This window comes from Narcine bancroftii, chromosome 4 (genome assembly GCF_036971445.1).
Source record: "Narcine bancroftii isolate sNarBan1 chromosome 4, sNarBan1.hap1, whole genome shotgun sequence".
NCBI lineage: Eukaryota > Metazoa > Chordata > Chondrichthyes > Torpediniformes > Narcinidae > Narcine > Narcine bancroftii.
Genome location: NC_091472.1, coordinates 118106360 through 118133829, shown reverse-complemented (window position 1 = coordinate 118133829; position 27470 = coordinate 118106360). Strand labels below are relative to the sequence as shown.

General features: G+C 39.5%; 1 protein-coding gene across 4 annotated transcripts in view; it reads right to left on the bottom strand.

The window, feature by feature from the left end:
* Positions 1 to 27470, bottom strand: part of golga3 (golgin A3) — a 114017-nt gene that overhangs the window by 69026 nt on the left and 17521 nt on the right. For 3 of the 4 annotated variants that reach the window (XM_069932551.1, XM_069932550.1, XM_069932552.1), the window contains exons 3-10: positions 23303 to 23692; positions 20593 to 20705; positions 17711 to 18411; positions 15985 to 16096; positions 13334 to 13640; positions 12432 to 12634; positions 11761 to 11898; positions 9693 to 9854 (exon numbers count right to left, since the gene is read on the bottom strand). In XM_069932551.1, coding sequence (XP_069788652.1) covers positions 9693 to 9854; positions 11761 to 11898; positions 12432 to 12634; positions 13334 to 13640; positions 15985 to 16096; positions 17711 to 18411; positions 20593 to 20705; positions 23303 to 23692 — 2126 coding nt within the window. The remainder of the gene's footprint in view (positions 1 to 9692; positions 9855 to 11760; positions 11899 to 12431; positions 12635 to 13333; positions 13641 to 15984; positions 16097 to 17710; positions 18412 to 20592; positions 20706 to 23302; positions 23693 to 27470) is intronic. The other variant, XM_069932553.1, reaches the window with a different exon arrangement.

Here is a 27470-nt window from a genome sequence, read left to right as displayed (position 1 = left end):
GTGACAACATCCACTTGCCCTTCCATGAACTCCACCAAATCTTTAAAAGTAGCCATTTTATTGCATCTTTTCTGGTATTCAACAACTGAACTTCTCCAGCAGGGTAATTTATTTACTGCTGCAACTGTGTCTGCCTGTCCCGCATCGGACTTGTCAGCCACAAACGAGCCTGCAGCTGACGTGGACATTTACCCCTCCATAAATCTTCGTCCGCGAAGCCAAGCCAAAGAGAAGAAAAGAAGTAGTTATGTCAGTTCTCATAAATGGCTGATCTCCATCATGACGTTGCAGCATCCTCTTAGAAAGAGGGCAGAAGCCTGTAAAGCCTTTGTGTCATCAGTCTTTATTGATGACCATGAAAGAGCCATCTGTACATAAGCTGTAGCAATTTTATGCTTGTTGCCAAAATGCTTCTTTAGTAAAACTTAGTCTCTTTGCAACCTTTGATTGGGGCCATATGATGGCAACTCTTTACAAGTTCATGTGGTTTTCCACTTGTTAACTGCTCCAAATAATAGACAATCCTCTGAACTTTGGTTCTTAATTTCAATACTGTATTCAAAGTTTTTCATAAACGCTTGGGAATTTAAGTGGGTCACCATCAAAAACTGGAATCTTTCTCTTGGGCAGAAGAGAGAGACTGTAACTGCATTAACGTTGCAGCCATTTTAATTTGCCTTCTCAAGCCTGAGCACATTACTTTGTTCACCCGTATTTCTATTACCTGTCAGGGTACTATTCTGCTTCATTAGGTTCACATTTCTATCCACTGGCGTTATTATAGGGGTTTGAGATTTGGCACCACTGTGCCTTAACCTGGCTAGCTTAGGACCATGCAAGTTTCGGAACTGTAACACTGGCTCTTCTTTGGTATTAAATATTTACTTTTTCTGTTGTCCTTCCTCAAAACGTGATTCCAAAATGTTAAATGCTTCAGAGCCTTCTAATGCCCTCAACCTGGCCTGGTTAGCAGCAATTTTTTTTACCCTTTTAACTGCACCATCCCTTCTTAGCTGCTCCTCCTGCAGCTCCTTTTCTATTCGCAGCTGCTCCTCTTCTCTGTTATTGTTCCTCTTCTCTCCATAGCTGCTCCTGTCTTAGCTCCTCTTCTCTCCGTAGCTGTTCCTCTTCTGTTTGTAGCTGCTCCATCTCAGTTCCTCTTCTCTCAGTAGCTGCTCCTGTTTTAATTCTTATTTGCTCTTCCCGCTCATCTAAGGCCAATTTAATTTGAAGCATTTCTTTTTCCGCTTCGAGAGCTGCCGCGTCAGCCTAAACCTTTAAACATGTAAATGCAGTACTTGAAATTCTGGATCCTTGCTTCTCCCGTTACCAGTATTTGACACACTATCACTTGGTCATATTACATCCTCTATTTCAGAGGTTGTCTTAATATCGAAATTTGTTACCACTCCGGATTCCCCATTCTCCTCAACACCATCTTGTGGTACATCATGTTTTTTGCAGTAATTCTGTGGGATTTATATTCCCAGCAGCCATTACCTTCTCTCTTTCTACTGTCTCGTTCAGTTTTGCTTGAAAAGTAGTTTTATTTCCACTTGTACCTAATTGCCACTGTTGCAATTCTTCTCTAAGTTCTGGGACCTTCATCTTCTTAGCACATAGCTCCTCAGGGGCAACGGCTTCAGTGGTGGCTGCCATATTATCCATTAAGCCAACCGCCGCACACAAAGATGCACAACAATAACTCCAAAACAGCCCTCAAAGGACAAGCAGCAGTTTCTCTAAACTGTTTTCTAACTTGCAATAAACACTGAAGAAATCTTTTAGTAAGGCTTACTTCTTCAATAGCCTTGGTGATGCTGTTGTGCATCAGTTTTTTTTGTGGGGAAACTTTGAAATCATATGCACCTCTTCAGAAAGAATTTGGTTTGTCAGGGATGGATTTTTTTTAAAAAAAGATTCTTTCTAGTGTGGCACTACCTATAGACATTTATTGAAAGCAGATATGTAAAAAATCCATCTACACTAGAAAATATGGAGGGGTGATAAAGAAGAACCTGATAGCTCACTTATACAGATGGCTTCAAGATAACGTAACAGGAAATGTAAGGGTTAAAATGTATTTCTTGCAAGCAAATTCTGTATGCAGCTTTCAAAATGTTTAGTTATTCTTTTGAGTGATTCCTTAGTGTCTTCAAGCCAAGGTTTTATGGCTTGTTAGAGATTATATGTTAAGTTTAGTCTCCTCTGTTCTATGAAATGGTAAGGAATTAGAATGATCTGACAATTTTATTGGCAACTTAATTAAGTTTTAGCACTGTCTAAAACGTTTATAGCTTGTAACAATGTATAGCAACTGATAATATTAACAATATTTAATAAACTCAAACACAACTTTAGTATGGATTTGTTTGAACAAGTAATCGACAACAACAACATTCTAATACCCTCCAAACTATTATAAAGGAAAATAGTTGCTATAGTTTTTAGTCAATAAAATATGGAATTTATGATAGAAAGTTGGAAATTGGATTTGGAATATGGACTGGATTGATTGAGCTCTGTAGCATCACCAAGGCACAATAGTTAGCCCTTTATCCACCGATTTTCTAAAGCCCTTACCTACTTTTCCAGGTAGGAATTCTGGGATAGCTACTATTTTTAATGCTCTGGATATAGAGTTAAAAAGGTTTAGTTGTTTTCTAATAGCCAACCAAGTTTTTATTGTGAATTTCATCCATTCATTATCTATTTTTAATTTCTTCCAATTTGCTTGGCTTAGGAATGGTAGCCCTTTCAGAGAAATTCTGGGGCATGAGTTTTGTTCTATACTCACCCAACCCATCTCCATATCATTTGTTATCAGGGTCCTCAGCTCCACTGCCCAGTAATAATATTTAATTTTGGGCAATTTAAGGTCCCTTTTTAGTTTTGACAATAACCAAGTCTTAAGTCGAACTCGAGCTTTTTAAAAAAATTTTGCCATACAAATTTGTCAAGAGCTTTAAATGCTATCATAGGAACCCCTATCATAGGAACCCCTATCAGCAAATAATGGAATTTAAAAAAGCAGTCTAGGGAAAAGTCATTGGGACAGTTTCAATTCTACCAATTAATGATAAGGAAGAGGATCTCCCATCTGAGATATCTGCCTTTATCTCCTTCAGTTACTTTCTATAATTGATTTCATACAGTTTTAAGATGGAGGGAGTGACAGCAATGCCTAGGTAGCTGAAGCCTTCTCTAGACCAATGAAGCCTGACCTGGTAATCTAATTGTAATGGCCACGTACCTGACAGCATCATTGCTTCCAATTTTGAGTTATTAATTTTATAAACTGATATTTTTTCATATTCTTTTAAAATCTGCATTGTGCAAGGCACTGAATAGGGCTGGTCACATACAGCATAGCATTTGAAAATAAGAATATCTTGTGTTCCACCCCTCTATAAACTTTTCTACCCTTTATATAAGCCTCATCCCTAATAATTTCAGCATGGCTCTAACCATATAACAAAGAGCAGGGGACTCAAACCGGCTCCCTGCCTAACTCTACGTTTTAACCTGAAAAACAGAGCAACATCCATTCACCCTCCCTACTGACCTTTCACCCATTTTATAAATTTCAGGTGAAACCCCATCCTATCTAATGTATGGTTGAGATAAACCCAGTCTACTCTATCGAAAGCCTTTTGTGCATCCAAACTAGGTATCATAGATGTCTGTTGTTTTTCCTTTGCACATGACATAGAACACACCTGATGCTATTGGTTCCCTGTCTACTGGGTATATATCCTGTTATCAGGGTATATCAACTGTGTTACAACCTTTTGAATTCATTACATAAAAGACTTATCGGCCTAGAACCTTCACAGTGGGATCTTTCCCATCCTTATGAATAATGGAAATTATAGCCTCTGCCCACGATTTAGGAGAATTTCCTTCCAGTAGGACATAATTATAGTCCTTAGCCAAAATCAGGGAGAGCTCCTCCCTACAACACTTGTAGGATTCTCCTGGAATCTCATCGGTCCCTGGGGACTTATTATTCTTTAGTTTATTAATAACTCCATTTATTTCCTGTTCTTCTATACATGCTGTCATTTTTACCACTTCTTCTTGGAAAAGGGAGGATAGATTTAATTTTTTTTAAAATGCTCTAACCTTTCTCTCTTTGTCTACGATTTCAGGAAAGTCTTCACAACAGGATGCAAATGCTTCTGCTATTTCTCTTGGTTATGAAACTGACTTCCCTGAAGCCAGGTGAAAGTCTTTGGTGACCACACGATAAGCTTACTTTTTTACACAGCTGAAATGCCAAGAGGATCTAGCTCAATTTCCCTTCTCATAATATTTTTGCTTTGAATGTCAAGAGCTCCTCTAATTCATGTCTTTTTTTTTTTAAACTTAATTCATTTAGTTCTTCATTTTTATTATTATTTGATGTACTGACCCTAGTACCTTTATTTTACTTTCCAAGTCTGATTGCTTCTTCAACCTATTCTTTCTTATTCTACTTGATATTTCAATCTTTTTACCCCTTATTATTGTTTTAGTGGTATCCCACAAGATGGATGATGTAACTTCACCATTATCATTGATATCAAAATACTCCTCCACACACTGTTTAAGTTCCTGAGTCAGTAAAGGGTCAGTCAATAGAGAAATGTTTGCTCTCCAATATTTAAACCACTTTTCTATTTCTAAATCTAGGGTGAGGATTATAAATGTGTGGTCACTATTGTTATTGAGTCTATTTTACAATCTACTACTTTATACATATATTGTTTAGGAACACAAAACATATCTGTGTGAATAACTCCCATGTTCGCTTGATTAAAAAAACACGTCCCTCCCCTTATGTCTCCATGGGTCTACTAACCCCAACTCTCCTAACATATTAGTCAATGTTGTAGATCTTTTTGATTGCTCGTGTTTAAAATCGGTAATCTATCCAGGCTCCCATCCAGAACAGCATTAAAGTCTCCACCAACAATTATCATACCTTTAGTGTTATTTGCAATAATATTCACAATGTCTCCAAAGAAAGAGGAATCATCATCCACTGGAGCATAAATATTCATTATTAATATATCTTTCCCACTTACTGTACCAATTACCATGACATAGCTCCCCAGTATATTTTGGATCACTTTTTATGCAGAGAAGACAACACTCCTATTGAATAAGATAGCTACCCCTCACCTTTTCCCACCGAAGACACTAAATACCTGGCCCACCTACTCTCTCCTGAGCTTTTATGCTCATTGTCCACTAAATGGGTTTTCTGTATCATTGCCACTCCACATGCAAGGCTTTTAAAATGGCTAAGAATTTTTATCCTCTTTACTGGGTGATTTAGTCCATGAACATTATAGCTTACTATCTTTAAATTAGTCACTTTCCAACAATTTGTATTCTAAAATTAACTCTATGTGCCATTTAGGTTTCTTGTTCTGGGATATGACTGTGAAACCTCAGACAAAATTTATAGGACCGAGTTGCTGTAATACTGCTCCATGTATGAGAAAACATTTGCAAAACAATAATGCAAGAAAAAAAGGAAAAAGATACTTCCTACCTAACCAATCCAACTGGACACCCAGAATAAATTGATGTGCCAGCTCCTTGTACAGAGGAGAAGGGATGTGACTAGATCTCTCCTGGGTGAGCCCACTTTTTGTGTGGTTGCAACTAAAGAAGTTTGTTCGCAATCCCTCTTTGGGAATCCTAACATTTATAAAGTATTTATCAGGTATAATTCCCTCCTCTGAGAAAACACTGCAGTCCCTCTCTTAAATATTACTTAAAAGTAAAATACAGAAATAAAATACATAACCAGTCTCAGATGTATTGTTAAACATGGCATAGCCAACTTTCTTTAAAACAAGATATTATATATATAAATATAAATAAACAGACACACACATATTTTCCCCCTTGTGTGTTCAATGATAATAGCCTTTTGTTTTCATTCGATCCTCATTTCTGCATTTATTTCAAACCTGTCTATATTTCTCCTCCCGTGGCGCCATGGAAAACATGAAGATCTTCCTTTAATGAAGTTGATGGTCCTCTCTGCCTCCTAGTTCCTCTGACAACTGACCAGTTCTCTACTCAGCTTCTCTCTGGGATCCGTTCAGATGAGAATCCCCATCTTCTCCAGTGTAGTCAGTGCCTTGAAAGCCACAACTCCAGAGTCTATAAAAATCATGGTCTGCGCTGAGAATGGAGACTTGACTTTAATGTTTTTCTCCCGCAGTTGTTTAATCACTTATCGTACCTCCTTGCACTTTCCATGAATTTCTGGAGTTGTCTTGGTCAAAATACACTCTGTCCCCTTCATATGTTATCTGCCACTGTTTCCAAGCCTGCTGCAACAAGACATTTTTTGTGCAATAGTCTAAAAAGCTGACTATGATAGAATGCGGTGGGGCTTGCTCTACTCTCAGTTTGTCTGCAAGGGACCTATATGCCCTCTCTACATACAGATATTTAGGTCTTCTTGCAGTTCTCGCAATTTCTTTAAGCATTCAATCACATACTGTTTTTCTTTTCCCTCTGCAGTTCCATAAATCCACAGGTTCTTGCCTCTCAACCTATTTTCCAGTCTAAACATTTCTCTGCCAGCTTCGCCTCTCTGTGTAACAGGTACTTGATAACCCACTTGTGTCGCATTCCTCAAATCTTCTGTTGAGGTCCAGGTTGACATAATACATTTTTTTGCTACAGCTAAGGCTACCATAATAAATCTTTTTTGTGCTCCATCTAAATAGAGTCCAAGTTCTTTACTTCTTATATTAATTAGAAGAAAGATCTCTGAATTTTTTGTGATTTTATTTCATTCCTGATTTAGATCTTCCCAAAACTTTTCCACTTTCTCATATGCCCAAATTGCATGTAGTGTTGTTCCCATTTCCTTCTTACAGTGAAAACATCTATCTGATACTGTTGGGACCCATTTATTTAACTTTTGGGATGTGGTGTATAGCCTGTGTCACCAATTATATTGTATCATGCGTAACCTCGTGTTTATTGTATTTCTCATAGTTCCGAAGCATAGCTTTTCCCATGTTTCATTCTTTATCTTTATGTTTAGATCTTGTCTCATAGCCTGAGAATACAGCAATGGTACATAGAAATGAATAAATGTATTCCATTGGAAAAAATAACATATAATTTAAGAAACAACATCACAGTATTCAAACAAATTTGGGAACCGTACATGGAACACAACACAGGAGTCCTACCAAGGACCTCCACCACCTAAAATGACAGAAGGAGAAGAAGATGAAATGAACTGACCCAGTAAGTAAAAGTAAATGACACAATTTTCTTGTTTATTTTCATTGTGTGAGGACATTGTTTAATGTATCATATATGTTGAATGTTAAGTGGGTGGGGAGGGGGGGAGTGAAGGAGGGAGGGAAGGGAGGGGGAAAAAGGGGAGAAAATGGCACTGTGTATATTCAAGATGTAAATGTTTGTGTGCATTTTGGTCAGTATGGTTCATTGTGTGAAAAATTTTTAAAAATCTTCTGTTGAGGTTACTTTGTCCTCCATTTCCTTCAGTTTCCCCTCCAGCTTTTCTATTTGAGTAGTTAAATCTTTTATATTATCCTCCACTCTTGCTAGCCTCTGTTTAGTATCTTCAGAAGCCACTGTGGTCTTTTCTCAGTTCGTGGATCTCAGAGAGAATTAATGATTCTTCCTTATCAGACCCACCACTATCATGTGGGAGATGGTGGGGTACTTTCTCCATCTGTCCTCGTTCATCACTCCCTACCTTTCCTCCATGCTCATTAACCCTTCATTGGCTCATTAATACTTAATTATTGCACATGTCTCTATTTATTTTATATATGGCTGGTTTAAAGAGTTTCTTGATGACCAAGTCGACTACACAGCTGCCACTTTCAATGGTATCACTGGAAGAGAATGACTACTTTTGATTCCTGAGCAGCACATTATCTATAGCAGTGATTCTCAACTTTTTTCTTTCCACTCACATACCACTTTAAGTATTTCCTATGCCATCGGTGCTCTGTGATTTGTAAGGGATTGCTTAAGGTGGGATGTGGGTGGAAAGTTTGAAAATAACAGTTTTAATCATACCTAATTGACTCGTTATGTGCACGGTTTCATAACACCAAAGGAAATGAACCAATAGCAATTTTTCTCAAGCAAAATATTTCAGTCACAATTGGGTCGAGAGTAGTAATTCTCAACCTTCCCTTCCCACTCACATACCACTTTAAGCAATTGCTTACTAATTACAGAGCACCAATGGCATAGGGAATACTTAAAGTGGTATGTGAGTGGAAAGAAAGAGGTTGAGAGCCACTAATCAAAAATATCAAGGAACAGGGGCAAAACTGGAGCCCAATGGCTGAAGAGATATTTTGCACCAAAGATGGTTGTGGATATTGAAGATCAATCACCTCAATTTCAAGATATCTCTGAAGGAGTTCCTCAGGTAAATGTGGAAATATCTTGAGCTGCAATCAATTTCTTTCCACCAGAGATGGGGATATACATGGATGATTACAAAATGTTTAATCCCACGTATAACTCAGTGAATGAAGCAATCTCCGCCTGTAAATAAAAGTCAGGCATGGACTGATAGCAGAAAGTAACTCTCATGCCACAAAAGTGCCAAACAATGACCATCAGTAATAAGAATCAGTATCATCACCTTCAAATTAACATTTGGATCAGCCAAATAAATATCATGACTACAGGAGCCAGAGAATGGGTAAATCACCTGACATTTCAAAGAAATTCCACCATCCACAAGATACAAGTCAACAATTCGATGGAATATCTTCCACTTTATCAGAACAAGTTCAGCTCCATCAATGTTCAAGAAACTTTACATCATGCAAGTGGTATGTGGGTCAGTAGCACCCAATCAACAACTATCCTGAACATTCATTGTTACTGGCACACAGTGGCAGAAGTGTGTACCATATACAAAATAACTACAGATTATCCTGCCGCCTCCCATGACCACCAGAAATAAGGACAGCAGGTGCATTGGGATACTGTTACCTGCAGGTCCCCTCCGAAGTCACACATCACCCTGTTTTAAAAACAGGGTTGTACCTCATCTACATTGGATCCAAACCTTGCAACTCCCTACCCAACAACATTATGCAAGTAGCTTCTCCAAAAGGACTGCAACAATTCAAGGTGGCAACTCCTCACCATCTTCTCAAGGACAAATAAGAATGGGCAAGGATGGTGGCCTTGTCAGTAGTGCTCAGATGCCCAAAATGTTTTTAAAAAAAAAAACACTTCAAAATTACCCCACTCATTTCATATTCTTTGCCTACTAAAATCTTTCACTACACATTTCAATGTGTAAATTTTTATCTATCACACATCTGACCATTCACCAGTGTCTACATCCTTCAGGTTTGGTACCAGCTGATCATTGGATTTCTGAATTCTGTTTCCCCCAACTTGAATACACCCTCTCTATAATCAAGAGTGCAGCAGTCCTCATACTGACCCAGAGAAAACATCACTGTATACATTTCTCAGCTCTGGAACAACTGTTCACCACCACTGTTTTACATCCTTTAGTCAATTTGTTTTACTCCAGCAAGCATATACATCACCAGGCATTTTCCGCAATATATTTTGAAAGTCTGTATGAACATCGTTTGCATCACCGACATGAACATTGTTAATTCAGTAACACACATTTTCCAACCAGGACCCCTTACCCCCTGAAGCTCTCTTTCCAATGCAGAAGAAGAATTGGCCAATTTCTGAAGATGTTCACGCTCTTCCTCAAACTCTTCAAGTTTCCTTGATAGATCATCTTCCACCATTGCTTTTGCCTCTTGGATCTGATGAAAAGCCTTCTCCTGATCCAACATGTCAACCTATGGGAACACCAAGAAAACACAATAACTAATTGCTGCCTTAACAATGACTGGATCATACTTTGCTTGGAAGTTTAATTAACAGCAAAAATCAAGGTTCACTTCACAATGTCCAACCTCTGTCTGTCAGAATGCCTTTAAAAATAAAAGTGAGCAAGAGAATTATCACAATCCTTTTTCCAACAAAATGCTGCTGCGTTAGAAACTGGCCAGGGTCCCTTGTTTTTGGGAAGATGAATTCCACATTTTAGCTTTTAGCACTTCACAAAGATGACAAATAAACTACATGTTTATATGATGTTTCATACTGCAATGAAGCTCAAAATATACAAAAACCATAAATACATCTCCATTCTCCTTCAGGAGAATGCATTGAAAATGTATATAGTGCACACAATTCATTTTTTTTCTCCCCATCAAAACAAATTTCATTTGTATAGCAACTTCAAAGTACAAGAGTAGTAAAATTGTAGCATGTGCTACAATAGAAAACAAAGAAAGATGACAAAAACCAGTGGTGTGTTTCATGGAATATCTCAAAAGAGGAATGAATTAGAGAGGAAAAGAAGTTTAGGGAGGGAAGCCCAAAACTTAAGCAATGGCATTTGCAGGATAGTGACCTAATGTAGAGGGCTGAACTCCACAGTGTTCAAGAACCAGGGTTGGCAGTGTGCAGATGCTTCAGAGGTTCACTGGAACAGAGGAGTGAAAGATGATACCACATAAGAATCAGAAATTAAGGATGGAAATGCTTAAACCTGAACTCAATGGAAGTCAACAAACAGCAACAAGCAAATTAGGGTAAAGACAGCAGATATTCAATGACACAAGTCAGTTACCTGTGATTTAAATTTGTCTGTTCTGCTAATGTTAAACTTAAATGCCACTATTGTCATGTTTAATCTTGTTATCATTTTCTGAGAACTATTTTTGTGGATCCAAAATGGTGCTGGAGAGTGGCGACCGTTTGCAAGCTGCCGGTAAGGCATGCAGAACTAAGCTTTTCACTGTACCTCACTGCATGTGACAATAAACAATTCAAGGTTCCAAATGTAGAATGATTGGGCACACAAGTGTACTGCACAACGACATGTTATTGACCACCAGGCAGACATTGTCTGTCAGAGTTAGCTGTCACATAATCGTTAGGATTCCAATATCAGCAAACATGATACTTCTTCAGGTATTGAACTTTTCACAGATCTAATGCAAGTCCGAAAAAAATAACAGGATATGCAGGATTATACTTAAAATGGCAGGTGGAGTTTAACCCAGACAAGTTTAAGATGTTGCATTTTAGGAAGTTAAATTAAAGTGGAAAATAAAAAGTAAATGGCAGAATCCTTAGAGGCAGTGACATACAGAGAAATCAAGGTCATCGCTCCCATGTCGATAGGGTGGATAAGGAGCCATATGGCACGTTGACCTTCATCGACTATAAACATTGGAAGTAATTTTGCAGCTGTATAAAACTTTGGTTAGGCCACATTTGGCAATATTGCATGCATTTCTGGTCACTATCTTACAAGGAAGATGTGGATGCTTTGGAGAGGATTCAGAAGAAATTCACCAGGGAGGAAATGATAAATACTAGAAGGTGTAGCTTTAAGGTGAAAGGGGGACAGTTTAAGGAGGTGTAAAGTGTGGTAGGTGCCTGGTTTTGTGGAGGGGGGCTAGAGGATGGAACCAATAGGATAGTAAGGTTTAAGAGGCATTTAGACAGGCACATAAGACAAGCAAAGAACTGATCATGTGCTCTCCGATGGTCACATAGACATTGTGGGCTAAAGGGACCGTTTCTGTGCTGTATTGTTTTTCTTTGGCTTGGCTTCGCGGACGAAGATTTCTGCAAATAATTGCATTCCTCACAATTTTCTTGGAAACAAAGATGGCTTTTGGTTATTACCTCAATGTTTTGCAGGTGGATTGCAATGCGCTCCTTTTCCTTGATGGATCTCTGCTGAGTGTCTGTAAGTTGTTGAGACAAAGATACATTCTCAGTCTTCAGGTGTTCCAGCATCGCTGCTTGAGTCATGTGACCAGCCTACGTTTTGCAAAAAAAACTTCTGTAAGTCATTAAGTACCATAAAAAACACTAACCTTACCCCAAAAAGTTTATGGCATCGTTTACTTTCTTCCACAAATTCACAAGGAACCACATGGTCAGGACAAAGGAAGCAATTATAAGCATAAGGGGATCAAGCAAATCCCTTGAAGAGTACAAAGGAAGTGGGAATGCAATTAAGGATGAAATCAGGAGGGCAAAAAGAAGACAAGATAGCTTTGACAGATAAAGTAAATCTGTAGTATATTAAGAGCAAAAGGGCCATTATGGAGAGAATAGACTCTATTAAGAGCCAAAGGAAAAGGGAGTCTTAAATGAATATTTCTTGTCTGTATTTACCGTGAAGAAAGTTGTGGGTGGTAGCTAGGGAATTCAGGGAAGAGGATAGTGATACAAGTGTTGTCAGAAAATATTTGGGAACTCTTCCCATTTCTTTTAATGGTGACTAAAAGAATAATAGTTTCCCTCTAAGTATGCTCCTCAAACATTGTAAAATTCACTCAAGGTCATACCTGCACATTGGCCATTTCACTCTGCAACCGAACCCTTGCTTCTTGTGCTACTGTCAGTTGCTGTTGGTACCAGTGTCTGACCTGCTGCAGAGAAGTTATTTCAGACTGGGATGCCTTGAGTTGGCTCGTTAGTGTGGAACGGTCCAACTGTGCCTGCTGAAGCTGGTTCTGAAGGACTGCCATTTGTTGCCGAACACCCTGAACTGGAAAAAATACACAAAACCTTCATATGATAACCTTTAGATAAATTTATAACATTTTATGAAGAAGCTTTCATTCATGCAAGGTACAGGAATTAGACGAGAAAAAACAAGATTCCACAAATCTAACAGAGAGGTCAACCCAAAACACTGTTTTCTTCTCCAAAGGTGATGCCTGACCTGAGAATTTCTATTTTGTTTTTAAAAAGCAAAAAAAAAATTAACTGTAAACCAGCACAATCAAAACATTATTGAGAATGCATGGCACACCTGTATAGAATTTCACCAGAACCCTTGTATTTAAAATCTGTACATTCCAAGTTGTATGAAAGCTTGGGCCACATGAATTAAAAGGGTAATGATCCAGCCACAACTTAAATTGAATGATGTCTTTAAGAAACTGACACACTCCAAGATCTAGATAGCTGTGAATCAGCTTCCTCCAGCAGTGTGAGAGCTGGGATTCCTGAAGCTGCATATAATACACTCCAAATGTTCTGAGCAATATTCTGGCCTCATGGCTCAGGGGCTGGAAAAGGTAGGAAATGGGGAATAAAATGCTGTGGCTTCTCATTCAATCATTGGTTCTGATAAGTGCAAAAGCAGCATGAATGTTCTTTGATGTGGTTCACTGTCAAATGGCCCTGACACCAATGTCTCTGTTCACACATCAAGCGTGATCGCAGATGGATTTCAACATACCTGAATTATCTCTACTCAAAATTGCCTGCTGCATCTCTTCAACCTTTCCCACCAGTCTCTGATACTGCTGCTCAGCCACCAGAAGGTCATTGTTTAGCCCAGCTAAACCAGCATCTTTGGCCTCAAGATTAGTCTGAAGTTCAGCCATCGCCTGTTCTAGACTGGAACACGTCTGACGCAAGGTGCTTACTTCCGAGGTTAAAATATCTTGCCTTTGGTCACTGAGCCCCTTCTGTTCATCTTGCGCTTGTAGTTGTGCATTTAAAGCTGCTAATTGGGCTTGTAGTTCAGTCTTCTCCTTCAAACCCTTTCAAGTTCAAGAGAAGAGCAATGATGATCATTTGTCAGTTACTGAGGAACACTTAATACTTTTAATTATTGACATCAAGATCAGAACTGCTGCAGGTGGGTATGCAATTTCCTTACTGATTTAAAAATCCTTTAACTGTTTAACCAAGGGATATTTTTAATCTATACTTTGCATGTGGCAAATATAGGTAAATGGAAAATACTGCATCAAATATCTTTACATTTCCAAGAGCCTGGATTATTGTAAATAAACAATGATTATCAAAACAAAGTTATACAAGCAGACCAAGACAGACTTTAATGAATTTACAAGTAGGATGAATTTGTGTTGACGTTCTTCACTCAAAGGATAACCTGGCTTCTCAAAATTTCAAAAGGTAGCTTTGGAAATAAAAGTGCTATAACTTAATTTTTCTGCTATTAGATTCCACAATATGATTGATGGATTTAAGAAATTTACCTTCATTACTTATTCAACTGGTTTGCATTAACAACTGTGGATCAAAAATGAAGAGCTCATAAGGATTCGAGAAAGCAGAAATGAACCACACAAAAGTGCTGGAGAAACACAGGCCATGCAGCATCCATACAAAGCAAAAGACTGTTGACGTTTCTGGCCTGAGCCCATCGGAGGGAATGTGAATCAAAGGGCTCTCAGGCCCAAAACATTGATCGCCTTTTAATTTCTTTTGATGCTGTGTAGTCCGCTGAGTTTCTTTAGCACTTTTATGTATTGCTCTGGACCCCAGCATCTACAAATGTTCTTGTTTAACTATCATTAGCAGGAAGATGCTTTCCCTCCATAGGAGAGACTGCGGAATGGAATTACAGAAATTGGGCGGGCGGGGGGGGGGAGGTGGATATTAAAGCTGTCTTGTTGGAGAAAAAAAGCTGGAGGAACTCAGCCAGTCTTTTCAACATCTATCAGAGACAGATGTATTGCTAATGTTTCGGGCCTGAACCCTTCTTAAAGGAATAATCAGAACAAACCAGAAACAGGAAATCTCAAAGTCTCAGAGTTCAAACAATACTGGCTGGGGGAGGAATCCGGACTAACAAAATGTGTTAATTGGATAGGATAAGGGACAAATTAAGAATTTATCATATTTGTGCCAAAGGAGACAGGGAATGAAGAGACAGAGATAAGGAGGAGTTAATGAAAGCCAGAGAAATTTAATATTAATGCCATGTGGTTGGAGGGTGCCCAATCAGAAGATGAGACGTTGTTCCTCCAATTTATGGGTGGTCTCAGTGCGGCAATGCATGAGACCATGGACAGACACATCAACAAGGGAACGGGATGGAGAATTGAAATGTGTGGTCACTGGGAGATCCATGCTATTGCAGCGGACAGTGCCGAGGTGCTCAACAAAGCGATCTCCAGGTCTGTGACCAGTTTCTCCGACGTAGAGGAGACCACAACTGGAGCACTGGATGCAGTAGGTGACCGCTGGAGATGAACAGGTGAAATGTTTCGTCACTTGAAAGGACTGTTTGAAGCCTTGAATGGTGGCGAGGGTGGAGGTGTGGGCACAAGTGGAGCATCTCCTGTAGTCACAGGGGTGGGTCCCAAGGGGACGATTGGTGGGGAGGGAGGAGTGGACAAGGGAGTCACACAGGGAGGGGTCTCTGCGGAACTGGAAATATGTATCTAGTAGTGGGATCATGAAGTAGGAGGCAGAAATGGTGGAGTTGGAGGTTGAGGCTGGTATGGTGGTAGGTGAGGATGAGGAATCCTGTCCTTATTTCATGTGGGGGTGGAGGGGGCCAAGGCAAATGTGTGGGTAATGAAGGATATGCGGGTGAGTGCTGAGTTGTTGGTGGTTGGTTGGAAACTGTCATTGGAGAATGCCGAAATACAATTACATTTGTAATACAGTACAGTACAACTCCGATTATCCAAAATGGATGGGAATGGGCCCATTTCGGATAAACTTTTTTTTCCCCCTGGAGAACCGGTCATTTTTTTTTTTAAAACAGTTCAGTAGCAACAGCAAATCACTTGTAATAATGTTTAAACAACAAAAACAAGGGAAGGTTTTTTAAGCATTAAAATGTTTCATTCTCACCAGAAGAATGCTGGCTACTGCCGATAACTGACACCTCCCCACTGAGGGTACTTCCGGCGCTGGGAGCCCGACACCCCTTGTCAGTTCAGCTCCAAAAAATTTTAAGATAAATAAGGATTTTGGATATCCTCGCTTATCTGAAATTTCAGATAACTGAGGATTTCCGAGAATTGGATTTTGGATAATCAGATTTGTACTGCATTTGCAGTAATCGTTATCATTGAACTTTTTCTGCTCCCAATGCCTTGTACAGATCAAAGTAACAATGTTCACCTCATTAGCTTCAGAGGACAGAGCTTCCAATTGACCCTCGAGCCTCATTTTTTCTTTAAGAATCTGCATTAAATCCTCCTGGGATTCCAGCATGGAGCTTTCCATGGAAACGCTGCATAACAGAATAACAACACAACTGACCTGAACACCTAAACACAACACAATCACCATTTGATTTACAATTTGTGACTATTTTTGTAATAAATATGGTTTCATCTGCTCCACTAATGAAACTACAATTTTTTTAAAGTCATTCTTAAAAAGCAATAATGAATGTAAAGTGAAATTCAAATATGAATCTAGCCATTAAAGCTAACAGCAACACCAATATTTCCAACATGGCCCAACAAAATAAACAGAATCAACATTTTAATTCCACACCTTTATTTACTCTTTGAATAAGACTAACTTTAGAGAAAATGAGGCCAGGTTCAGACTTGGGGCATTCACACTGGATGTATTTTGTTTAGACAATGCTAGAACACAGTTTAGTGTTGCGGTGAGCTCAATACTATTATGACACCAACAACCCAGGTTCTAATCCAATGTGGTCTGTAAGGCCTTTGAATGTTTTCCCTGTGAACATGTGGGTTTCAACAGGGTGCTCAGGCTTCCTCTCATGTTCCAAAGTTATACAGGATTTGTAGGTTAATTAGTCACAAGGGTATAATTAGATGGCATGGGGTAGTGGACCAGAAGGGCCTGTTACCATGCTGTATCTCTACATTTAAAACAAATGACTTCTGTCCTATTTGTAACAATAAAATGTCAGAGATAAAAGTTCTATGGTATTATTTTGTGAATAACACCAGACTGACTACAAAATGAGAAACTAGTAAAATATTGCAATAGATGTGCTGGCCCATGGAATGCAGAAGGTTAATGTGATGTTTCAAGTATTAAGGATGACAAAGGATATGTTGGCCTTATTGTGTTAGGGAGATCACATTTGAAATGTTGCACATCTGGACTGAGTATTCAGTGAAATGTATATTTACTTTGGAGACAATTCACAGCAGAGTCACACTGACAGAACACTGGGAAGAGGGTCTTTCTTCTGAAGATAATTGGTCTTCATGTGCTTGAATTTAGAAGAACAAGTTTTGAACTCCAAGACAAATAAGGTCCTGAGCAGGAGTGACAGAATAGGTGCCTAGAGGCTATTTATCTTGGCTGAGGACACCTACAACTAGAAGGCTAAGGCATCCAGAATGAAGGGCTTAAACTTATGACAACTTTTAGAAAAAAAAACTTCTTTACGAAGAAGGTTGCAAATCTTGAAGTGTTTTGGGTGCTCAACTATTGAATGTATTCAAGATTGAGATCTCTGCATGCCAATGGCATCAAGGGATATGGAGAATTGTATGGGAACGTAAACAAGGACAGAATGATGAATAAGGCATGATAGGTTGCATAGACTACTCTGGTTTCTAATTCTTGTGTTCACATACAATAAATCCGTTCTTTTAAACATTCATCAGTATCCTTTGCTAAAGTAGTATTTTACCTTACATCGTTTGAACATCAAATGGGACTACCAACATGCATAAGGCATTATTAATGTACTGTAATTATTGATATACTGTATCTTGCAGAATTGTCTAGCTATCAATGGATGAGACTGATCAGGGCCAAACAGCACATCAATGCCAGAGACCAACTTCTGGATTTATATTGAACTGCACTGTCATAATGCTACTATAATTCTATTGAGTAGCAGATTTACCTGCTTGATAAACTGCCCCTTCGGCTCAGTACTGCTCCATTGACCTCTTGCTGCTCACTCTGATGTCCCGCTGTTGCAGCTGCTGCAGCTTCCAACACCTCCCCAATAGAAGGGAAGCACCCCATATCATCTGATGAAATTTCTTGTCCATCAACAGTGTATGTGTTTTTTTGCCTGGCATCCAGTGAGGGCATGGCCCCATAGATGGCAGTAGTAGAGATACTGCTATACGAGGAGCTGTCACTTTCATTTTTATTTTGCCTTCCTCCAAGCTCAATGACATCACTTTCAGAAGTATTGTCCTCTATGTACACTGAGGTCTCCAATTTATCATTGTCTGATGTAAAGCCAATTTCAGATATGACAGATGTAGATGAACCTGTCCTATTTTCTTTCAAGGATCCCAATGTTTCAGAACTCGAAGATCTTCCAATGCCACTTCCAGCATCTGAACTTTGAGTTTTATAGTCTGCAAGGGATCTTATTTTGCTGGATTTAGAACTTTTTGAAGTCTTTTCATCTTTGGAGAAGTTTGGAATTCCAAGGCTGCCAACTTTTGGCCCTCGTGGAACACTGGTCCTCAAGAAAGTGTATTCTTTAGTCAAAGCAAGGGTACTAGCTCGTGGAAGTACATCAGGATGGAACATTAGCTCTGGGTCCAAGATACTGGAGAGTTGATTTTTTGGTGTTGATTGTTTAGACTGAAAAATAAAAAGACACACTCTCACACAAGATCGTATTTGTTTTGTGACGCACACAAGTGAGGCTTGTCAGATGTTAATGATCTTTAATGCTTCAAGATATAAACTTTAAAAGTAATTGTGGCTGGCACATCAGACGAACAATTAGGAGAGGTGTGTAAAGTTTGACAGATATTTGATCTGTAGAAGGACTTCTCGTCCCTGATCCTTTAGATCTCGGACCCACCTCATACCACACTAACCTCAGAGACACCTTCCTCCAACCATAAGGAAGGGTGCTGCTGGCTCACACCTTCACAAATGGGTTCAGTCCTGTCATAGATTAATTCACCACATGACTATGTGAGTTCCCTCTGGATGGACCAGCTTCCTCTCACATCTCAAGAACTTGCCCTAATCAGCTCCTGTGAAGTGCCCCTTAATATTGTTTACAACAGAAAAATCAAAAAGAGTGACAATGGGCAAGTGAGAGTCAGGACTACAGAGAAATAAGGAAAAACTGACAGAACTCAAGCCAAAGAACCTCCGTCTGGATTGTTACAAGAGATTACTGCCTTATTCCTTCTCAACAGACCACTTCTACTCTGGACGCCTTCTCCTCAGCATAGTTTACGAATGGCATTTCCAATAAATTGTTTCATATCCTCTACAATAAATCCCTCAGTTCTCTCCAATAAAATATTCATAAATACCTTTCCTCTAAACATTTTGGTATCCAGTAATAGGTTAATATGTGACTTAATACACCTTATCTTGAATTTCTATACTCTCAACCCACCTTCCACCAGACAGGAATAGTTTCTTTGGTCCTTGCCTTTCACAGCACCAGCCTCTGCATCCAGCACATCATTCTTTGACATTTTTGCTAGCAATATGATCCCACCACCTGTCACATCTTCCTTTCCCCACCCCTTTTTGCTTTCCAGAGGGACTACTCACTCTGAAACTCCCTGGCTCACTCATTCCCTCCTCAGGCACCTTCCCCTAAAATCATAGGAGGTGCAACACTCGTCGCAACATTTTTTCCATCACTTCCACATTGGGACCCAAACAGCCCTAAAGGTGAGGAAAGCAATTTACATGCACCTCATCTACTCCATTCAGATGTTGCATCCTCTCCTCTGCAATCAGGGTGAGGCCAAATGCTCCCTCGAGGAAGAGTGTCGCACAATGCACCTGGATGGTCGTAATGACATGAACGTCAACAACTCCAATTTCAGACATCCTGCTTCCCCTTTCCCTTTCCTTCTGATCTATCCAAGTCCTCATCTCACAAAAGCCAACTTCTTTTCAAACGTCCCCTCCCATCCCATTTCTTTCTCCTCCCCCTCCTAGCTTCATCTGCCCATCACCTATATATTCCTCCTTCGGCCCTCTATCCACTGCCCTTACTCTTCGTCTTTATCTCTGATCAGATTCCACAAGCTGCAGAGCTTTGTTATCTACACTCAACACGTCCCTGCTTCCACTGCTTACTCCCCCTAACTGCCAATGAGCTCCTCCACAGCTGGATGTACCCCTTGCTTGCCAGCTATAGTCCCACCCCTTCCTCTCACGTTACCTCTAGCTATTTCCCTCTATGGATGGTGCCTGACTTGGCGACTTCGTTCTAAGAGTAGCTTGCTCCAAAAAGTCTCCAGGACAAGAGCTTTCTTCACTACCTCTCTGGAACTGGATATAAAATAGACAACTAATTGGTCAACTTGTTTCTTGTGACTACTGTGACAGTTGGAGGTAAAAATGGTCCTTTACCATCTGCCAATACTTGAGTCCTTAAATGAACCTTCAGCTTTTTCCCTGGTTCCTTCATCATTAATTTGTACTTACTGTATTTTACCACCTTTGATTACAGTTCTCCTGAGGAGCTCACCAAGCCTGCTAGTCAACACCCCCTCTAGCCTTACCACCTAAATCACACTGCTCACTCCTGACTCCTCCCTTCCCTATGCTCCAGCAATGGCAGTATCTCCAATGATCTTGTGAAACCTCACATTTTCCACACTCTCCTTATTGTTCCTGGCCTGTACGGCTCCAAAATGCAGTAGGGCTTGAAGTCAAAGCACATTGATAGCAACAAGTGCTATTACCAAACTAAGTTAACACAACTCTTGTACAATATGTGAATCCAACCAAGTAGAATCAAGAAGCAACACCTCCCATCTCTTCTGCAGATGCACTTACTCTTTGCTGGTGCTTTTGGACTCTGTACTGTTTGAGCTGCTCTTCAAGATGCCGTTGAGCCTTTGACCGTATCTGTTCTTCATTCTGCTCTTTCAAGGATGGATCCACAGTACCTGAATTTAAAACAAAACTCATTTCAAATGATCTAGCTAAATCTTTTGGTTAAATTACAAAAGGAGAGCAGTTATTATAAGATTTTTTTTTAAATGCTATTTTTAAATTTTTGCCAGAATTTTTGCAAATAATTTCCAAAAGACGTGACTTCTGAATCATTCGACAGAATCACCTCAGTATTTAATGTTGCCATGGAAATTATTTTAAACTTAAAAGCACAACTATTCTCAACTGATTTTGTTGCCTTCCTGTTCACCTCTTCAGAGAGGTGACTGTAATGAAGCTATATCTACCCCTTTGTCTTACACACATTCGTCAATAGGCTGTTCTCAGTTTCCATGCTAGTCACCAAGAGCTCCAACACACAAATGAAGACCAAGTTTCTATAAGATTCCACCAATGGTCACTCCAGTTCCACCACAATTTTTTGGGTTCACTATTCAATTTCTCTTTACACTTCTTTTGCTAATTACTGTTAAATCAGTGACTGCACAATTCAAGATAGCAGCTCACCAACTCTTTCAAGGGCAATTGGCTTGAGTGATAAAGTGGTGGATTCGACTGTAATATCCCTTCATTAAAAAAATTAGCTGCATCTGCTTGCAAAGCTGTGTCCTGGTTAGGCAGCTATCCAACCATATCCCCTGGAAAAATAGAGGGTGCCAGCAATACCTAAAATAGATAGGAACAGTCTGCCAACATTGAGATAGGCAACTTGAAATTTCCTCTCAAGTGCAAAAGAATGACCATCCTTTCCTTTCTCCTATGACCTGAAAAAAAAAGTTAATAAGCTATAAACACCAATCAAAACAATCACACAGATGGAAACACTTCCTTTAAAACAGTAACAAAGCATCATAAATAGCTGCCAGTCACACTGCCCCTCCCTTACTGAACTTCATATACCAGTCCTTGCTCCACACAAATGGCACACACTAAACTGAAGATCACAACTAATAAATTCAGATAAGAATAAAAGTAAAACATTGACCATTTAATCCCTTAAAGAATCATCTACACCGGCTGATGCAACAAAGGCATTACACAGTTTGATAATGGAAATTCCACCTCATGGATTCTCAAATCACTCCCACAAAATCTGGGATACAACTTAAAATTCACTTTTACCAGATTTGGATGAAAATGAGTAAATAAACTCCCCCCCAACCTCAGATTTTTTGACAGACTTGCAGATGATGCAACTTTACATGACAGAAACTTAGTCACAATACTGAGTGTTTGCAGGAACACAACTCCCTCTAACCCAATAGTGCACATTCTGTATGCAAGTTGAACTTGGTGGAGATTAAATTTATGGTCTTAACATATTGTAAGGGATTTAGAATCTTCATATCTATATCAATCTAGATGAAAGTACTTTCACTGATACCAATACTAGTTATTTTCACACAATTTTAGAGCACTTTGCAAAGCAACTGATGGAGACATCAATTTACATAACAGCAACTTGCAGCGTCCACATATTTTTTATTCAAAACTAAAACAAACTATTTGTTTCTTTCAAAAGGTTCTGCTAAATCTCCCACATTTCTATTTCCTTTATAACTATGGATAATGGGCAGCCATTAAATATCATCCTTGCTCCACGATGAAGCACTATTGTGCCAGTGAACTTTCCATTAAAAAGTGCCAAAACTGGAAAAGGATCTGGGAGGCCTAAAAGGGTAAACAGCCTGATCTTCAAATATGTACGTTTCAAAGAAGTTGCAAGCAATTTGTTTTGCTCTGTTCATTTTTGCCCCAATTGCAGGTAGATTTCATGAGAAATAATTGGACCATATCCAATTTCCAAATTTACCCTCCTAATATTTGTTATTTCAAATTTTATTAAACTAATAATTTTAATTGTGCACATCACTTCATTCCACTTGTTAACTTAAAAAATGAACAGTCAAAAGGACACCAAGAAAGATTAGCACCATACATTTGCAAATAAAATCTTGGAAATGCAAGTTATATCTTGATGCTTATCAGAAGAACACAATTAACATGACACATCATAAAGTCACATGACCTGGGGTTGAAATTTGCATTATATTTATACAATAGTTAACACAACATAATGAAATACAAACCCCAATTTATGGCCCCTACATAATCACATGAAACTCTATCCCCTTTACTTCAACAACCTAAATTAGCTCTGTAACACAATTTTAATTACAAAATGTCCCAGAGCTCAGTCAGTACTCTGCAGCCTCCCAATTCTAAGCTTCTCTGCAAACTTGAAGGGTGAATGGGTGGGGCACTACTTGTGCTGAAAGGGTAATTTATCTTACAAAATAAACTACGTCATTCCTAGCCTATTCACCATCTTCCATCTAGTCTCTTTGAGTAACTCATTTTTGCAGGCATCAATTGATATTGGTAAACTTCATGTTTCTGGCTACTGACATTTGAAATACAAGCTTTCATTCCCAAACATTCTCTAAGATAGCACATGCATAGAAAAAGACAGCACATGGAGTTGCCAGTTTGATCAGTTAAGCTTAGAAAAGCAGGTTAATTTTGACAGAGGAAAATTCAAAAAACAGGAAGGCAGGTGCAAATGTCACCTCTGTAAATAAATGCTTACGCAAATCGGTTTCTTGCATAGGTAGACTTAGAATGAGCGACTGCAAAGCTTCACTTTTTTGAACAAACATCTCAGATTTAGTTCCCTGAGACTTCCTTAAGTTTCCATGGAAACCATCCACACCTGAGGAAGGTTCTTTGCTCTCATCTGATCTGCACTTTGGTGACAGACTTTCTGGTGAATCAAAGGCAGCCTGGGGAATGCCAGAGGGCCCAATGGACCTGTAAACAGACTTGGATCCATTCTGACAACCATCCCCTTCACCTCCAGCACATTTAATATTGGAAGCATGCTTCTGGTGGATCTTGTCCTCCTGTTTCCCCGAGACATTGCTGGCATCCACTGATGTTCCACTGTTTGGCACTTTTTCAGTACTGTTCACACAAGCACCTACGAAAAATGAAGGACAATTAGCAGCAAGAACCATCCTACTCTTCAACCTAAATAGCACTAGCTGAAAAAACAGATCTATTTTCTTTTTTCGACCATCAGCACCTTTGTTATATGTTATCCCAATATTTCCTGTAGTAAAATGAAGGGAATTGTCAAGAAAAGGGGGAATTCAGTGCTAACTGAAGGAAATAAAAACCAGCTTCAAACTCACCAACCCACACTCTGTTTAGTTGTTTGACAAAAATTAAAATCCCAAAAAGCTAATTAACATTTTTAAAAAATATTGATACAACTTTAACAAAGAGTAGACCTGGAATAAATTATTTTGTTTTCCTTTTAAATGTTTGTGGCAAACCCACAAGTACACTGGATGGAAAGCTTTACGTAATAGAATACAAAGCTTGATGCCACGTTGGAACATCTATTTTTACAGTCAGTCTGATTTTCAACTTCCTCTTAAATTGCAATACAGATGAACAAGTCGATGACTTAATATTGACTTTCAGTGCCAGCACCACTCAAAACCCTTCCAAAAAATTGATGCCCAAATCTGGAACTACTTTATTTGGTGTTGTCAGAGTGAATGGTTGCATTACACTGGCCCAGAATCAAACACTGACAATTAGTTACAAAGCAGGAACACATTAAAGTGGGACCTACAACCCAGTATGTTTTGAACAGTGAGAGGAAACCAGAGCCCACATAGACACAGGAAGAACATACAAACTCCTTACAGATTCAAACCCCGGTCCTGGTCGCTGGTGTTCTAACAGTGTTCCACTAACCTCTATTGTGACAGTACAATATTTTTATTTAAACCAAGTCAGTGCCTCTACCTCGTCATGAGCTTGTGGAGGTTTGGTATGACATCAGAAACCCTAGCAAATTTCTACATATGAGTGGTGGAAAGAGTGCTGACTGGTTACATCACAGTCTGGTATGGGAACATCAATACCCCTGAGTGTGAAGCCCTGCAAAAGGTAGCAGATACAACTCTGGACATCACAGGCAAAACCCTCCTCACCATTAAGAATATTTACAGGGAATATTGCCATTGGAGAGCAGCAGCAATCAGTAAGGATCCACACTACCCAGCACATGCTCTGTTCTTGCTGCTACCATCAGGAAGGAGATATAGCTGCTGCAAGCCTTGCACCACCAGGTTCAGGAACAGCTGCTACCCCTCCACCATCGGACTCCTCAGCAACAAACTCAATCTGGGACTCTTACTTTTGAACTTCGTTGATTTTAAAAAAAACTCTGTAATGCAGTTTGTTTAGATTTCTTTACTTGTTTATATGTATAAGTATGTTCTTAACTACAGTTTTTTGCATTACCAATAAGTGGTAATTCTGCTTAGCCCACAGGAAAAGGTTTCTCAGATTGCATGTATGAACTTTGTGATGCATTGCATGCATGAAACTGACCTTTCTTCCCCCTCCCCGGAAAATGAATTCAGCCAGCAGATCAACTTCAAACACTTGCACAATGACATCTGGACACAATAATTGTCAATAAAGTACCTTTAAGCAAACTTGCTATTCCTATATTTTAGAATATCTTATTACTTACTATTTCTCAAGAAGAAAAAGCATTACAGCCAACTAATCATGTACTTAACTGATTTTTTCAAAATGTAGCGGCAGCTACACTGCTACTGAAAGAACACACTGCCAGGCGGGTTGAGCTCAGTGAACAGAACTGATTTATTGTAAGTTGTTGGGCTGGACTTATACTCCCAGCCCGGAATTGGCTGAGAACCACACTGGGGGGCGCTGACGTCACCAGGGCGTCACGTGGTCCTCGAGTGCAGGCTTCTGAGCCCTGTGCTGAGAAGGCGGTGAAATCCCCGATGGCGCCATTTTGGCCGGCTGCCCCGCCGCGTGGATTACAAGCGGGGCCAGTTCGCCTGCCTAGTGGTGTGCCACCACAAAACCACCATTTCAAAAATGACCAATGAATAAAAAGGAATTAATTTAATCAAGCATGGAAATAATAAAGCACAGGATAACAGGGAGGGAAATTTTAGCCATTAATGGCACAAAAGCAACAGCAGGCCTGGTTTTGATATTTTATTAATTTGCTTAATATTTTACAATAAGATCTATTCAGAACAAAAGTTAGCCCATTATTATATTGAGATCCAAGAACTGTGCCAATAAGTGCATTAGTATAAAAGAATTTTATTTAATGCCAACACTAAATTTGTAAATCCAATGAAGATTATGGTATGGGGACACCAATAACGCCCAAGCGTAAAGCCCAACAAAAGGTGGTGGCATGGCCCAGGACATCACAGTCAAAACCATCACCACCATTGTGAACATCAACAGGGAACGCTGCTGTAGAACAGCAGCAGCAATCATCAAGAATCCACAACACCCAGTTCTTGCTGCTACCATTAGGAAAGAAGTTTAGGTGCGAGTCTTGTGGCACTATTAGGTTCTGCCACAGCTGATACCCCGCAACCATCAGAGTCCTCAACAACGGCTCAATCAGGGACTCATTTAAGGATTCTTACTTTTTGCACTTTACTGTTTGTTATTTTTCCTCTGTATTGCAGTTGTTTACATGTATACATTATGTACAGTCTTTTTCCACTACCATTAAGTGGTGATTCTGCCTCATCGGCAGGAAAAAGATTCTCAGGGTTGTATGTGATGTCACGTATATTGACAAATCTGAAATCTGAAGATATAAGCCATACACTACTTTCCACAATCTGCCTATTCAAGAGACCAAATGATTCCTTTCACTCACAAACTGCTTTTCTCCATTAATTTTTGCATTAACTAACTTAATCCAATATTAAAAAGGGATTTTTGAGTATTTTCCTTTAAGAAACAAAACATTTATAGGAAAATGAACAATGCTTGTGAAGTAGCATATGTAAGGGATATCTGGTTTTATTGTAGAGACTATTATTCAACCAAGCAATGAGGTAGTCAACTCCTTTCAGGGTATTGCAATGAAAGCCAATTCAAAAATTGTACAAATTATGACATTTTAGCAGATTAATCATCATGAAACTTCTGGGACTGCCACACACACCCAACTGTCTTACTAATGCCACTCACACCCAACTGTCTTACTAATGCCACTCACACCCAACTGTCTTACTAATGCCACTCACACACACCCAACTGTCTTACTAATGCCACTCACACACACCCAACTGTCTTACTAATGCCACTCACACACACCCAACTGTCTTACTAATGCCACTCACACACACCCAACTGTCTTACTAATGCCACTCACACCCAACTGTCTTACTAATGCCACTCACACACACCCAACTGTCTTACTAATGCCACTCACACACACCCAACTGTCTTACTAATGCCACTCACACACACCCAACTGTCTTACTAATGCCACTCACACACACACAACTGTCTTACTAATGCCACTCACACACAACCAACTGTCTTACTAATGCCACTCACACACACCCAACTGTCTTACTAATGCCACTCACACACACCCAACTGTCTTACTAATGCCACTCACACCCAACTGTCTTACTAATGCCACTCACACCCAACTGTCTTACTAATGCCACTCACACCCAACTGTCTTACTAATGCCACTCACACCCAACTGTCTTACTAATGCCACTCACACCCAACTGTCTTACTAATGCCACTCACACCCAACTGTCTTACTAATGCCACTCACACCCAACTGTCTTACTAATGCCACTCACACCCAACTGTCTTACTAATGCTACTCACACCCAACTGTCTTACTAATGCCACTCACACCCAACTGT